This window comes from Hyperolius riggenbachi, chromosome 4 (assembly GCF_040937935.1).
Source record: "Hyperolius riggenbachi isolate aHypRig1 chromosome 4, aHypRig1.pri, whole genome shotgun sequence".
NCBI lineage: Eukaryota > Metazoa > Chordata > Amphibia > Anura > Hyperoliidae > Hyperolius > Hyperolius riggenbachi.
This window is the reverse complement of record NC_090649.1, coordinates 120,237,067-120,253,359: the sequence shown is the minus strand read 5'-3', so window position 1 is coordinate 120,253,359 and position 16,293 is coordinate 120,237,067. Positions and strand designations below refer to the sequence as shown.

At 43.3% G+C, this 16,293-nt stretch overlaps 1 protein-coding gene across 3 annotated transcripts in view; it reads left to right on the top strand.

Moving 5' to 3' along the window:
- The window catches only part of UBXN7 (UBX domain protein 7), a 43,319-nt gene that overhangs the window by 12,149 nt on the left and 14,877 nt on the right, over positions 1-16,293 (top strand). For 2 of the 3 annotated variants that reach the window (XM_068280460.1, XM_068280462.1), the window contains exons 2-7: positions 388-535; positions 3,499-3,563; positions 4,504-4,569; positions 9,397-9,456; positions 12,513-12,625; positions 15,134-15,280. In XM_068280460.1, coding sequence (XP_068136561.1) covers positions 388-535; positions 3,499-3,563; positions 4,504-4,569; positions 9,397-9,456; positions 12,513-12,625; positions 15,134-15,280 — 599 coding nt within the window. The remainder of the gene's footprint in view (positions 1-387; positions 536-3,498; positions 3,564-4,503; positions 4,570-9,396; positions 9,457-12,512; positions 12,626-15,133; positions 15,281-16,293) is intronic. The other variant, XM_068280461.1, reaches the window with a different exon arrangement.

Sequence of the window (16,293 nt, the reverse complement as noted above, 5' to 3'; positions counted from 1 at the left end):
CCAAGCTAGAGTTCAGGTTTACTTTCCTTCAAAGCAGTTTATCTGATGCATTGCAGAGCACGTAAACCTGGGTACACACAGTACAATTTTCTGTGAGATTGACAGATGTTTCACGTCATTTCTTACCGGTCTGATCAGATTCTGATTGATTTTGGGTACTTGACGCAAAATCAATTGCAAAATCGATTGGGAACAATTTGGATGTCTACACACGAATCAATTTCTTATCAGATGAATGGTTAATTTGATGGAAAATTGTACCGTGTATGGGTCTTAACGGGTTGGAAATGGAATGTAGTTCTTTTTGCATGTCAAGCCTAATTGAAGCAAGTATCAAGCTGAACTATAACCTTCTAAAATAGACTGGCAATATTTCTTTCCACTTAGGAGCCACGGAAAGCGTGGGCAAGCATATGCTAGAAGCATGCAACCACAATTTGGAGATGGCTGTCACAATGTTTCTGGATGGGGGTGGAGTAGTGGAAGAGCCAAGCACGAGTTCTGCCGGGACATCTACTGCCATTCCGGCTGCAGAGTAAGTCTCATTACTGATGCTGTGTTGTGCAGAACATTCATACTGATCTTTCACATTGAATACAATGCATCCGGAAAGTATTCAAAGCACATCATTTTTCCCACATTTTGTTATGTTACAGACTTACCGTATTCCAAAATGGATTAGAATCATTTGTCTCACAGTATTCTACATACAACAAACCCCATAATGACAACTTGAGAAATGTTCTGTTGCTGGGGTACCTTGTAAAGCCAATGGAACATGGATTGTATCCACCTGTTTGCTTCTACCTACGTTTTATGTTCACTAATCAGTGATTGCTTGCAAATTAGCAAGTGTAAGTTGTTGTTACAGTACTGAACTCAGCTACACTGCCCAGATATGGGTACCAGCAGGTTGAGTGTAGAAATTACTATGGCAGTGTCGGCTGAGAGGTTAAGCCTGTAAAAAGAACCTGAAGTGAGAAGTATATGGAGGCTGTCCTATTTATTTCCTTTTAAACAATACCATTTGCCTGGCAGTCCTGCTGATCTCTTTGGCTGCAGTAGTGTCTGAATAACACCAGAAACAAGCATGCAGCTAATCTTTTCAGATCTGATAATGTCAGAAACATCTGATCTGCTGCATGCTTGTTCAGGGTGTATGGCTGAAAGTACTAGACGCAGAGGATCAGCAGGACAGCCAGACAACTGGTATTGCTTAAAGGGACTCCAAGCTCAAAATAAAAATGAAATTGCTACTCACCTTGGGCTTTCTTCAGCCCAGTGTAGGTCGAGAGGTCCCACGACGGCGTCCTGGCTCTTCTCCTAGGCCTTCACTCAGAAATGGCTGCCTGGCGACACTGGGCCCGAGTGTTGGGCTCTTTCTTCCTCAAACGTCACACTGATGTCACCACGGCGGCCGGCGTGACAGTACGCCCCTAAAATGCCAGGGCAGTATAGGAACCCCACAAATGACCCCATTTTAGAAAGAAGACACCCCAAGGTATTCCGTTAGGAGTATGGTGAGTTCATAGAAGATTTTATTTTTTGTCACAAGGTAGCGGAAATTGATTTGTATTGTTTTTGTTTTTTTTTTGTTTGTTTTTTTTTTTTTTTTTCATACAAAGTGTCAATTTCTGCTAACTTGTGACAAAAAAATTCTTCTATTTTGTCACATGACATACAGGAAGTATTTGTGCATTAGAGCCTGCAGGAGGCGAAGTGGATAGACGGGAATCGCTGGACTCGTGGTGGAAGGTATGTCAAGAACTGATACAGCTTGGGGGATAAAGGAGGCACAGAGAGACAGAGCGGGTACAGAGAGAGACACAGAGCGGGTACAGAGAGAGACACAGGAGACACAGAGGAGGCACAGAGAGAAACACAGGAGACCGAGGGAGCACAAAGAGACACAAAGGGGGCAAGAGAGAGGCCCAGAGGAGGCATAAAGAGGCAAAGGGGGCACAAAGAGAGATGGGGGAACAAAGCTTGATTTGAAGGAAATCGTGAATTGAATTGAAATCGCAATTTTGGACAGCAATCGATCAATTCAATATTTTCCTAAAATCCTTCAGGCCTAATGGATTCAAGCACTGCCATTCCCCTCTATTCTCTGCACTACCGTTGGCGGGAGTGCAGAGAGAATAGAAGGGAACTGCAGCGCCTAGAACCATTAGTAGGTGTTTGTGTTCACCTCCTTTATCCTTCCCCGATGTTCAGCGCGGGGAAGAGGGGGAATGCGGCAGCAGGTGTGCGGAGAGGGGGCAGACAGTGACAGGAGATGGCCTCTGCCCCCCCCCCCTTACAGTGGCTGGATCCACCACAGTGAAGGGGAGACCAGGCTGCCAATCAGAAGGGAGAGAGGTGAGTGACAGAGGCTTCAGCCAATCAGGCTGATTCAGCATGCCTGTCACTTCTCTTTTGCGTCTGTGTACCAATATAGAGCCTGGGGGCATGAGGAGAAAAAACCTAATTGGAAAAAAGTAAGATTGATTTTAAAGTTTTGAATTTCCTGGTTAGCATCCTTTTCACCCTGATTTACAAATTGATTTTGTATTTTATGCCTAACAGCTACTCTTTAAAGGGAACCTTAACTGAGATTGATATGGATGTTTCCTTTTAAACAATACCAGTTGCCTGACAGTCCTGCTGATCACTTTGGCTGCAGTAGTGGCTGAATCACAACCCTGAAATAAGCATGCAGCTAATCCAGTCTCACTTCAGTCAGAGCACCGAATCTGCATGCTTGATGAGAGGCTGTGGCTAAAAGTATTAGAGACACAAGATCAGCAGGAGAGTCAGGCAACTGGTATTATTTTAACCTGTAGCCGACCGCGTCACGCCAATGGGGGAGGTTGCGGCGGCAGCCCCAGGACCGCCCAACGCCGATCAGCGTAAAAGTCCAGGGGCTCTGGTTTGCAGGCGATCGCGCGCAGGTTGCGCGCGCATCTCCTGCTTAGTGGGCGGAGCAGAGCTTGTGCGACTGTTAGACGGCGAAACCACCGTCTAATTACATTGTACAGCGCTGTGATCTGCAGCAGCGCTGTACTGGGGACAGCCGTGTGACACGGCTGTCCCCTCCTGAGGCACAGAAGTGATCGGCTGTCATAGGCTGAAACCTATGACAGCTGATCACGGGGATTGGCTGGTAGGGAGGGAGGAGGGTTTACAACAATAATAAAAAAAAATATATTTTTTTATTAAAAAAAAACACAAACAATCAAACATCTGGGGGGCAATCAGACCCCACCAACAGAGAGCTCTGTTGGTGGGGGGAAAAGGGGAGGGGAATCACTAGTGTGCTGTGTTCAGCCCTGCCGCTTGGCCTTAAAGCTGCAGTGGTACATTTTACATAAAATGGCCTGGTCATTAGGGGGGTTTAACACTGTGGTCCTCAAGTGATTAAAAGGAAAAATCCATCTCCCTCTCAGTTTAGGTTCCCTTTAAGTACTACTGTCCTTTTGTGTATTCTGTAATAATGTGCTGGTCATTTTCTTCCAGAGATGAAGTCCGAGCACCAATTCCACAAAAACAAGAAGTCCTTGTAGAGCCTGAAATATTTGGAGGTCAGTGCTTTAGTCCTCTCTGCAGTAACTTAACTGTGTCCAAGGGGTTCAGTTGCTTACTGTTTACATAGTACAGTGTTTCCCCAAATATAAGTCAGGATCTATATTAATTTTTTCTCCAAAAGATGCCTTAAGCCACTTCCCCACACTAATTATTATTATTATTTTTTTTTTTGCTGCAATTTTTTCAAAGCCGCATGGCGTGATCCATGCAGACATCAGAAGTGTATAGGTCTGCACTATCCCCATCCTGATATGCATAGACTGATGTCCCCATCCCTTCCACAAAAACAACCTGCTGCTCTGTTTTTTGCAAATAGTGAAACCCTTTATTGGTACATGACTGTTAGTAACATACAAATCCTATAAAACCCCCCCTAATAAAATATCTGGCTTAATAGTTGGAGCGCATCTCACACATAGTACACTAACAAGCCTCACCACCAATCCTAAACTAGGCTCGCCATTTTAACAATCTATGCCAGGCTTATGAAGCAGACCCCTCACTCAGAAGAAGACTCAGTCTATTGTACCTTCCGTGGCCTTCTGTGGTACGCACAGGCTCGCGCTTGCATCTCCTGGGGATATCGATGGAGTGGGGGTGTAGTACATCCCGGTGCTGGCTGATGCCTCCACACTTGGCGTGGTGTACACTGTGAGGTAAGCGTGTTCTGCGAGGAGGACACGCTTACCTCATGGCGTGAGAAGCTTGTCCTGGACCTGGTCTGCTTTGCCACTTGCCCATAGTCACTGCTTTTGGTGGCACCCTGGAGTACCCTGTACTCTCCAACAAAACTGCAGATTGCCACTGTGTGCCAGCCCTCCTATCTTCTTCCGACATAATGAAAACTTTATCTGCATCCAGCTGGTAACGCTATGTTGACTTATTAAAAGTTATTGCTACAGTCACCTGTTCTAAAATTCGTTTTTCTGTTAACAGCTCCTAAAAGGCGAAGACCAGCTCGTTCGATATTTGATGGATTCCGTGATTTTCAGACTGAAACCAGTAAGTAACTGGGTGCTATTCTTGTAAATATTTGCACACTATCAGTGGTATTGGAGAGTTAAGTGGTGTATGGACTTCAGATGAGAGTTGAGCTGTGTGATTCAGCTGTTAACTTTAGCCTGCCTGGCAATGCTTGTACAAACCATGTACTGTATATGCAGGAATTTGTACTCGTAATCCTGCATCATATGATGGCGATGAGCGATTTACATTTATGTTGCCATAAATCTAAAGAATGTGGACAGTAAACTGCACTGGTGCCAACATGCAGAATTACAAGCAGGCACTAGATTATCAAAATGGAGTTAGAAACTTTAACGTTATCCAATATGATTGTTAAAGGGATCTGAGCATAGTTTTCATAAAATATGTATATACATAAAACAAACATTCCCCCTGCGTGTGGTTTGTAAATTGTGTTAGCCATTAGCTGGCAAACATTACTTTGCTATGGGGGGCTGCTTTCTACTCACATTGAAGGACTATAACTCCCGGAATGTGTTAAGGTACCGCTGCGGTATCTTCAACCTGCTACGGCTCTGGATGGAGAAGGTTTTGGAGCGCATACAGATGGGGGCTAGGGAGTACTCCCTCCTGCCCCCCCAAGGAAAGTAATGCTTGCCACCCCCAGAACGGTCTACACAACTTACGAACCACCCTGGGGAGGGGGAGTTGTTTTATTAAAGTGAAGTTGAAGGGAAAAAAGTGCCCCTCTGGGGTACTTACCTCGGATCCTAAAGAGACTTCCCATATCCTCCTCAGCAGAGGCGATCCAGCAATGGGACCCCCAAAAGTCCACTTGTTGCCTCTGTGGCCAGATGCACTGGCAGCTTTCTGCTCAAGCCCCGGCGGAAATAACCGGGCCCAATCAGGTCCACTCTACTTTGCAGGTGGCTTGCGTCTGTGCAGTAGCGTGGACCCGATTGGGCTCAACTATTTCCGCTGGAATTAGAGCGGAATGGCCTGAGCAGGCAGGCTACTAGCATTAATATTGTTTTGATTGTTATGATTGTGGGGGGCTGTCAGCACTGGATCAGGTTTTCTGAGGATGGGGAAGCCTCATTAAGATCCATAGGCTTCCTCCTCCCGAGGTAAATATGTTTTTCCTTTTCTAAAAGTTACAGGTTCCCTTTAAATTATAGTTCTTGGACAATGATTTGAATTCACACAACTGTTGTCAGGAAGTGGTTGACTCTGTTTTTCCTTTAGCCCATGGTGTCTTTCAGCACAGGTTTTATACAGTAAGAACAGTGTCAGAGTTGATCATCAATGGTTTTTATGGCAAGCATAATTTATGCTGTGTTTTATGATTCATATTTTTGCCCACTTTTGTTAGCTCAGTATAGTTCAAACTTGGTTAGAAATGCATTATAAAGCATATATCAAGTTTATGGATCACCTCCTGTCTTCTCCGGTCTGTTTTCCATGTTTCTGGATTATAGATCTTTGCTAAAGCGATCCTTTAGTCAGTCACTAGTTTATCGCTGTACAAGTCCAGCATGCAGCCCTTACCACCTCAGCAGCACTGCCTGATGTCACTAACAGGGCCCTTGTGAGCCTCAGAAAATCCTCACATTGGCTGGCCTCCAGCCAGGCTCCTCCCTCCCATGATGCAGCTCATCTTTGCCCTGACGTGCCCTGTCTATTGTTGGCCATGCACCTTTCACCTATGGCCACATCATAGACTAGCCTGTGCATGAATGCAGACACCAGGCAATGAATGTTTGGGGTCTGGTAAGTGTTTGGCCTAGTCGACTAGTGCAGCCTGTAAGCAGATTTGTATTTAACTTTGGGGACTTGCCATGACTCATTAGTGACAGCAGGAATCACTGCTAAGGTGGTGAAGCTGCACAGCATGCAGTCTTAGCACCAATTAAGGTTACAGCAATCCACTACAGGATCACTTTAAAGGAGAACTCCAGGATGTGTAATATTTGAATGCTGTATTTCCCTTGTTTATGATATGACTTGAAACAGGCCTGGATTTACATCACAGGAGCCTATAGGCACAGAAGGTCTGTCGCCATAGTCTCTGGCGACAAAACACCCTCTGCTTCCCCTGTCCGACGCAGTTAGCCAGAGTTACGTCTCAAAGGATCAATCGCTGACCTCCAAACTCGGTCTTAAAAACATTTTATACAATGCATATTGAATGGGGAACAGTCATATAAGTACTGCCAATTGTAAGCAATGTTGCTAATTAGTTACATTATTCGTTATGCTAGCGGCACAATAATTCAATTAATAGTGTCACTATTTGGTAAACTGCAAGAAATATTCATAAAAAGTAGAGAGTGCAATTATGGAAAACTTTACAATAGGTTCTCAAGTGCTAGGTGCAGCATAGTGAAGGTGAAAAAAGTGCTTAAAGGATTTATCAGGCATTGGCAAGTAAAATAAGGGCTACTTACCCGGTGCTTCGTCCAGCCCCCAGCTCCCAGCATGTCGCTTGCCGCAGCTCTGCGGTGAGCCGTTCGCCGCTGCTGCCTCCCAATCCCCGGTGATGACGTCAGGCCGACCTAGAGGTCGGCCTGTACTGCGCCTGTGCAAGCGGCGCTGTCAATCACTGCCACGTGGACCGGAGCGTACTGCGCAGACGCAGTAGCTGCGGCGAGGGACATGCTGGGAGCTTGGGGCTGGACGAAGCCCCGGGTAAGTAGCCCTTATTTTACTTGCCAATGCCTGATGACTCCTTTAATTATGTGGACAGCAATAAAAGGAAAAAGTATAAAAACTATATAAAAAAAATACTCTGTGCTATTTACTATACATAAGGTTCTTTGCAGTAACCTCAGAGCCAAGTAAAAGTGCTAGGTGCAGATGAGGTAGCGAATAAATACAGTTAGCAAAAGTGGAGTGAGTCATAAGAGCTAGATGCTGAATAGCAGCAATGGAGGGATACAAAAAGTGCTTAGTGCTGTTAGAGGTGGATATTATTCATTGCTTGACTCCCTAAAGGGGATCACCAATGCTGATCTTTAGAGACAACTATGCAGAGTAATGTGCAATACAATAGACAATGCAAAGCAAATAAATCAGTTCACAGAAATATACCCATGCAAACACTAATTTATGGTCAGCAATGTAAGGGTTAGCAGCATGAGATTAGGGGGAGGAGAGCAGCAGAGATAAAAACGCTGAAGGCTCATACACACATTTAACTTAATGCACAACCAACCACGCAACATGACCAACTGCACAACATGACCAACCACACCAAGTGGTTTAGCTACTTGCCGACTGTTCCACGCCAATTGGCGTGAGCAGTGCAGCAGCCCCAGGACCGCTCCACGCCGATTGGCGTGAACGGCTGTCTATGGGGCTAGCAGGAGATGCGCATCTCCTGCTTGGAAGGCGGAGCCTTCAGTCTCCGAGTGGCGATTGCCGCTCGGGAGACTTAGATGGTGAAACCGCCGTCTTTACATGTAGCACAGCGCTGTGGTCAGCATCGGCGCTGTACTGGGGACAGCCGTGTAATACTTGTGTCACTTGTGTGCTGAGTTTTACGGCCCTGCAGCTTGTCCTTAAAGCTGCAGTGGCCTATTTAAAGGGGAACTTCAGCCTAAACAAACATACTGTCATCAAGTTACATTAGTTATGTTAATTAGAATAGATAGGTAATCTCTTACACACCCTGTTTTAAAAGAACAGGCAAATGTTTGTGATTCATGGGGGCTGCCATCTTTGTCATGGGGGCAGCCATCTTTTTGGTTGAAAGGAGGTGACAAGGAGCAGGAAACACAGTTCCAACTGTCCTGTGTCCTGATTACCCCTCCCAGCTGCACACGCTAGGCTTCAAATGTCAAATTCAAAATGTAAGAAAAAAAAATTGCACCAAAACAGCAGAACGAGAACCACAAAATCAGAAATCCCATCATGCTTTGCACAGCATCAGGGGTAAAAAGCCCGGGCAGTTTTCTTTTGTGCAGCTAAAAATGAGGCTTGTATAAGAGAAACAAAGTTCTGATGCTGTGAAACTGTTAAAGAAACACCAGGCGTTTTCAGTGCTGCTGAGTCGATTTTTAGTCCGGAGGTTCACTTTAACTAAAAATGGCATGGTCTTTTGGGGGGGGTTTAACACTGCGGTCCTCAAGTGGGTAAGTGACAAGTACTTACACACACGCTAACCAACTAAACAACCAACTTGCTTTAATACTATGGGTGCAAGCTAAATGACAAATTTTACAACACGTCCACATTCAAACACAGTTGTTCAAAAGACTTGTACACACGTTCCAACCTGCATGATAGTTGGTCAGGTTGATCTGGCAAACAGCCCGTTATCAGTTGGTCATCTGGTTGTTTGACAGCTGTACACACACACACAAAACTTCCAACAGACAAGTTCAGAAGATAGTTGGACAGATTGTTGGTAGGTGTGTATGAGGCTTTAGTGAGATCGACACTCCAGAGCTGAAGTGAAATAGATAAGTGCAGAAGGGGGAATGAGGAGAGGGAGCAGCTAACCCTGGCTGATATGTTCCGTGTCCCCATCCCAGTCGTGCAGAAGCTACATTAGCGGCATGCGGCTTTGCATGGGAAAAGGAGGTGGACACTCTGGGAGGGGAATAAGCTGCCCTTCATCCATCAGGCGCCTGTAGGTTCCTGCCTTAATGGTAAATCCTGCCCTGCTTTGTAATAGTGTTAGCAGCATTCCTGCTGTTGAAAACATTGTACCATGCAGTGGACTTGTTCTCCCTCTGTGCTAACAATGATGAGCAGCTTCTGCCAGGCATTGTTTTGTGTTTAAAAATAATCTTCTATTGTCCCTAAAGCTGTGATGCAAATAATCTGTTTCTCTGTTTATCTTCTGGCTCATTCAAACAGGTGAGCCGGAGAGCTGGCTAGAGAGAATTTTACTTGTGAAGGACAAAAACATTTTAAGAGGTATAAATTACTCTTATCCTATTGAATGCCCGATCCTATGACAATTTCATGGAGTTCTCCTTTAAATAGTGACATCAGGCCATGGTGCTAAGTGACTAGGCATTGACAGCAATTCAAAGATAGGCTTATTTATAGACAGCCATTTTATTTTTCATGTTTGCTGTATTTAGATCACTGCCAGTAAATGCTTGGTTGACTTCGCCTGATTCTTCAATTGATCTATTAAAATGGTTGTTGGTTGTGCTGAGCCTGATCTGAGAACTGTGATAACAAACTAGTGGTGCCCATATATCACTCAATATTGTGGCCCTTCTGATTTGATAATTTGGAATGAAATCAGAAGAGAATCTGTGCTGCAGCATGGCCACATGATTGATCTTTCGACTGACTTCCAGCGGTGGAACACTGATTTTTGATAGATTTCATGTTGACATCTTTCAGCATTTGGAATGCAGGCAATAGATCCCTCTGTGATCAGACTCAATGAGAGAGTTATCTGTCTCATGGTTGATCTGCCCAGATATCGAGTAATGTATGGATACTTTAACTACTGTGAGCCTCGTACACATGTTATCTGAGCCATCTCCACCTGGATTGTGTGCAGGTTCCCCAATGCTTCAATCCAAAGTGCTGGATCGTCTTGGCTTGGTGCAGGCCGAGATGATCAGTCTTGTCTTTTTTACTCTTTCTGCTCCAAGCTGTTCTGTCGTCCCTCCTTCCTATCATTCGTCTGTACAGCACTTGGCCCCTCCCCTGGAGGCTGACAGCTGCAGCCAAAACTTTTTATATTGCATAATTTTTAATGGGCTGATTTATCATTGTATTTGTAAGAAGTGCAATTATTACAAATTTGTATAATGATTTCTTAGAAAAATTCTTAAAGTGCACCTAAACTGAGAGGGATATGAATGTTTCCTTTTAAACAATAACAGTTGCTTGGCAGTTCTACTGATCTCTTTGGCTGCAGTAGTGGCTGAATCACACACCTGAAACAAACATGCAGCTAATCCAGTCTGACTTCAGTCAGAGCACCTGATCTGCATGCTTCTTGAGGGGCTGTGGCTAAAAGTAGAGACACAGGGTCAGCAGGAGCGTTAGGCAAGTGGTATTATGTTAAAAGGAAAAATCTTTATCCTTCTCAGTTTAGGTTCACTGTAAGTATAGATTTAACACATTTCCCAAAATACTTCTTTTGCCCCTGCTGGAATATTTCATCTGTTAATAGTATGGTAGAACAGCATCATGTGTATAAGCACAATCCCTGCCATCGGAGGAACCTCAACTGAATTTTATAGTGTACATTATAGAGGTTTTAACATCTGATGATAGTTGTGGTATGACACGAATTGTGCTTTCTTTGCCAGTTTGCATCACACGGTGGTCCTAATGTATGAAAAGGGCTCTTAAAAAGTTTTTTCCCCATTAGCATCCAACACTCCTTGCTATCAAACATCTTTATTGAGAGTGAAGATAAACCGCATACTGGTTGAAGCTTCACTATAGTCGTAACAAGCATCCAACACTCCCTTAGGGCTCAAATCCACTAGAAGCCTTTTCTAAGCGCTAGTGATTTGAAAAAGCTTTTGCTAATGCAATGCTATGGGGGATTTTCATAAAATCGTATCGCTCCAGTGGGATCACATCCATAGCATTACATTAGCAAGAGCTTTTCAAATCACAAAGCCCTCAGAAAAGCCTTAGGCCTGGAACCCACTAGAGCACTTTTTTGTGCATTTAGGCATCGCTTTAAATCGTTAGCGATTTGCCTAAACACCCTGTCAATGAAAATGGATGTGACAAATTCCACAGTAGCGATTGCGATTAGCCAAATCACAATCGCAGGACATGCAGCATTTTGGGAGCGTTTGTGCTTCATTGTATAGCGATTTGTGTGTGATTTTAAATTACTGCAAACTTGGGGGGAAAAAATATAATTTAAAACCAGCAATCAGAGTTGAAATCGCTGGCAAAAAGCTTACACTTTGCTACCAAAATCGCCAGAAAACGCTCATGTAATCACTTACACATCTCTAATTCAAATTCAAGACACTTGCGATAGCGATTTGCGACTTGTAGTGGGTTCCAGGCCTTTTAGGGATAATCAGTCAGATGCAAATATTTCCAAATGTAAATGTATGTACTTTTTTTATGCAAATATATGCAGCTTGAAAATGGACCAATGAAGTTACATTCAGGTTTAGAATGGTCCATTTTCAAGCTGCATACATTTGCATAAAATGTACATAAATTTGCCTAAACTTGGAAATATTTACATCTCATTGATTATCCTTGCACCCTTATCCGATGCTAGTTTGATGAAAACATAAATCTGGTTGCTATGGACATTGAGAACATTAAACTGGAGCAGTTAGGCCTAGTGCACGCCAAAAACCGCTAGCAGATCCGCAATATGCTAGCAGATTTTGAAACGCTTTTTCTTCTTTTTATGTAGCGTTTCAGCTAGCATTTTGCGGTTTTGGGAAGCGTTTTTGGTGTAGTAGATTTCATGTATTGTTACAGTAAAGCTGTTACTGAACAGCTACTGTAACAAAAAACGCCTGGCAAACCGCTCTGAAGTGCCGTTTTTCAGAGCGGTTTGCGTTTTTCCTATACTTAACATTGAGGCAGAAACGCCTCCACAATCCAAAATCTGCAGCAGCCCGGGAGTATGCGTTTCTGCAAAACGCCTCCCGCTCTGGTGTGCACCAGCCCATTGAAATACATTACCCAAGCGGATCTGCACCCGCAAGCGGCTCGCAAAACGCAGCTGAACCGCTCTGGTGTGCACTAGGCCTTTGTCAGGTTTCCACTGTAATTGAAACAAGGATTCTGATTGGTTTCTCTTGGCAACTGTTGCACTTTTGCTATCATTTTTTTTTAAATGGTTTTCATTCATCAACCCCATTATTTTACTACACATTCATAGTATTTCATTGATATCAAATATATGTAACATTGATGATCAGGCAATAATAGTAAATTATTTTTTTTTTTTTTACTCCCCTCCCCTCTCCTCTTACCCAATCTTGTCTGTCATTCACATGGGGTTGCTGCAGTCCGACAGGAGCAGGAGCTACGGAATGGAGGAGTTGTGGACAAAAAACTGACAACGCTGGCTGATCTTTTCCGCCCACCTATAGATCTTATGCATAAAGGCAGTTTTGAGACGGTATGTGCAGATTTGAATGCTGGAAGTGCCTACTTGTTCACCTGCTGTTCCTTGTTTTCTCCCTGGGAACTTGCTTTATACAGCTGGGAATTCTGGTTTGCACTAGACATAAGGAAATCCAGAAGTGCAGAGGACTATATAGGAATAATGCATGTTGGACTGATGTGGCTCTATAAAATGTATAAGCTACAGGCTCTCTATACATCGGCGGGTTCTGGTTGTCTGCCTGGCACTTGGGAGTGATGCATCATGGGAAACCATACTTGCTTACTTACAACTGAATTATTTTTTAAGATGAGTTTTTGGTTTAAGTAGGCAAAATTATATTCAATGTTGCTTTTTTAGTTCAAGGGCTTTTCAGATTCTTTCAGCCCCTTCCAGAAAACACCAGATTCTCAAAAGAATTGCGCTGTGCGGTGGGCGTGCCACAACCGCAGCACTAAGCTGCCACCCACAGGGGAGTCTGTGCATACTCATGTATGCACAAACGCAGCTACATACATACCACAACTGCCGCACACCTTAAACCACCGCCCACAACTGTGCAGCACACACTGCGCCACCCACACTGAGCTGCCCCTCACAGGTGCTTCTGGGTCCGTGCATATTTATAACTTTTTTTAGCCCCTGACTGGGGTTAAAAATAAATGTCACTTCACAAATAGCATTTGCACATATAAGCAATACTGGAATAGAATAACAACATGATAATAGCATAGGCAGTTCTGCTATTAACATGTTTGTTTTTCTGATTTCAGAACCTCTTAAAAAGGAGAAATAAAATGCTATAAGAAGAAAGCGAGAGTGGGACCCTCTAACACAAGTTCTGGGACTCCTGTTGCTGTCAGACAGTGAAGTCACCTGTAAACTCCGTGTGAGTTGGGCTTGTGTCTGTGCCTTATGCTTTCTGTGCAGGTCTAGCGCCATCTAGGGGCAATCTGCACAAGCTGATTATTAGTAGTGTGATGTGTTTCTTCTTTATTATTTTGCTGTTTATTTACTGGTTGAGGCAATAGTAGATTTATTAATGTAGAATACAAGTCATTTAACTAAACATGTAATATGTCCTTCCACTCACCATTGAATGCATCATTTTTGTACTTTTTAAAAATGAACCCCCTATAAGGGAGGGTCTGTAATAGTGTGTGCTGCTGGGGGGTGGGGGCACCATTACTTTACCTATGTGGTGCTGATCCTCTTGCCCCTTGTTACGTTCGGGTTCCTCCATCTTCTCCAGCTAATAGCAGCTTCTGTGGGAATTTGTCATTACCAGTTTGGGTCATTGGCGTATGCTGCGATGCATGCTGGGAGATCCGAGTACAGTTCCCTTTAATAGGTATTGGATAAAAGGGGGGGGGAGGAAGCATCTATTTTAAGGTTCTATTTTCATTGACTTACAGTACCAACTGCTTGCACTGTTCTGCTGCTTGCTTAATTCATACATAATAAAAATCAAGTTATCAAATATCTGCAGAGTAAAGGTGTGTGTATATTATTATTTATTATTTATATAGCGCCAACCTATTCCGCAGCGCTGTACAGATTATATATTGTACTGTCACTTAACTGTCCCTCAGAGGGGCTCACAGCCTAATCCCTACCATAATCATGTGTATGTATGTGTGTATTGTGTGGTGTATGTATTGTAATCTAGGGCCAATTTAGGGGTAAGACAATTAGTTTATCTGTATGTTTTTGGGATGTGGGAGGAAACCAGAGTGCCTGGATGAAACCCACACAGACACGGGGAGAACATACATACTCCATGCAGATAGTGCCTTGCTGGGATTCAAACTGGGGACCCAGTGCTGCATGGCGATAGCGCTTACCACTACACCGCCATGCTGCCTGGCTAGAAGTCCTGCCTGTAAGCACCATTCTTAGACACTTTGTACATGTATACCCGAGACTAGCTAATGTTACGCGCATTGCTTTGCCCATTGCAATGCACGTAACTAAGGAAGGCACACTCCTTACATGGCAGCGCGCACTGCTTTGTAAGGTGTGCATAGGGCGCACTACGGCTCATTATGATGAATCAAGCCCATAATGTATTAAGAATTTGACATTTTTTTTGCCAAGATAAGGGATATGGCCAATGGTAATATCCATAGTCAAATTTTCTACATTAGGTAGAAAACATTTAACCCTTTAAAGGTGGTTGTCTTAATGAATTTATCTTAAATCTTACAGTAAACACTAAAAACAGGATAGATAAGATAAATCCGTATTGGATGATTTTTCATTATTTCTGTTCAAATATGGAGCGTCATCTGACTTTAATGTTGTGCCTCTTGCCAACTCACACTAGGGGGCAGCAGAGATATGAAAGTCAGTCTGTAAATAGAACATAGTGTGAGAGAAAAATGCATGCATATGGATAATTTACAGGGGACATTATGATGGTACATACAATAAACCTGGTTACTAATCATGGGTGTAAGTAAATGCATTATTGCATGCTACGTCAGAGCTACTTGTAATATCTATGCCACATTTAACCTGTAGGCTAAAGAATGCGGCCAACTGAAGAATAAATGGCTGATGATCAACATACAGAATGTGCAGGATTTCGCCTGCCAGTGCTTGAATCGGGATATCTGGAGCAATGACGCTGTGAAGACTTTAATACGGGAACATTTCATATTCTGGCAGGTGAGTTATGGGATATTTTTTTCAGTGTTTTAACATTCATATTTTATAGGTAAGATGATTATTAAAAAAAAAGTTATTCATCCATCCATATCTTATTTTGTCCTCCGGAACCCGATATAACACATTTTCTTGCACAATCTCAGTCCTGGTGGTTTTGTTTTACTACTGTTAGAACTTTATTTAGAAGGAAGCATCGTTTTTTTGACTTCCCCCTTTATTTTTTCCTATATCTAATCATCTGACCACATGACTCTTCAGAGCTCCCGGAAGGCAGTGAACAGTCTATGCTATGTTTTCATTAAACTGACACTGTATTGAGAGGGATATGCATGCTGCCATATTTCTTTCTTTTTAAAGAATGCTCATTGCCTGGCATTCTTGCTGATCTTCTTGGGGGATATATTGTCTGAATCACACACCTGAAACAAGCATGTAGCTAATATATAACCAGACTGCAATCACAGCACTTGATGTTCATACTCTTCTGGGTCGGTGGCAGAATGTATGAGAGACACAGGGCCAGATTTATCAAAGCATTACCGACCTTTTTTTTTTCTTCTACAACTGTTCTAACCAGCAGAGGAACTGTTCTGCATAAGAAACTTCTACGTAATTACGGCAGTTTAGGGTGGATTTCTAGAGCTGCACTACCGTTAAGAAATGTGCAAATCCATCTCTAAACTGCTGCAGATTAAGAAGTACTTAAAAGCAGTTCTCCAGATAGTGCAGCAGTGCAGGCTAGATGTGATTTCTGAAGGGCTCCTCCCCCCTCACTCAGAGCCTGCTGATAGTAGATGTTGGTTACCTCAGCAACAGTAATTTTCCTCACACAATATGTATTGCCTGAGAAACCTTCCTAACTCCTCCTATTCCTAACAGTTTAAGAAGTAATCTGCACTACTTAGTGATTTCTTCGGACGTCTGAGACAATTCTGAACGGATTTATAAAAACCTACTATTTTTTTTTCTCAGACACTCTTGATAAATGTCCCCCACAGGATCAGCAGGACAGC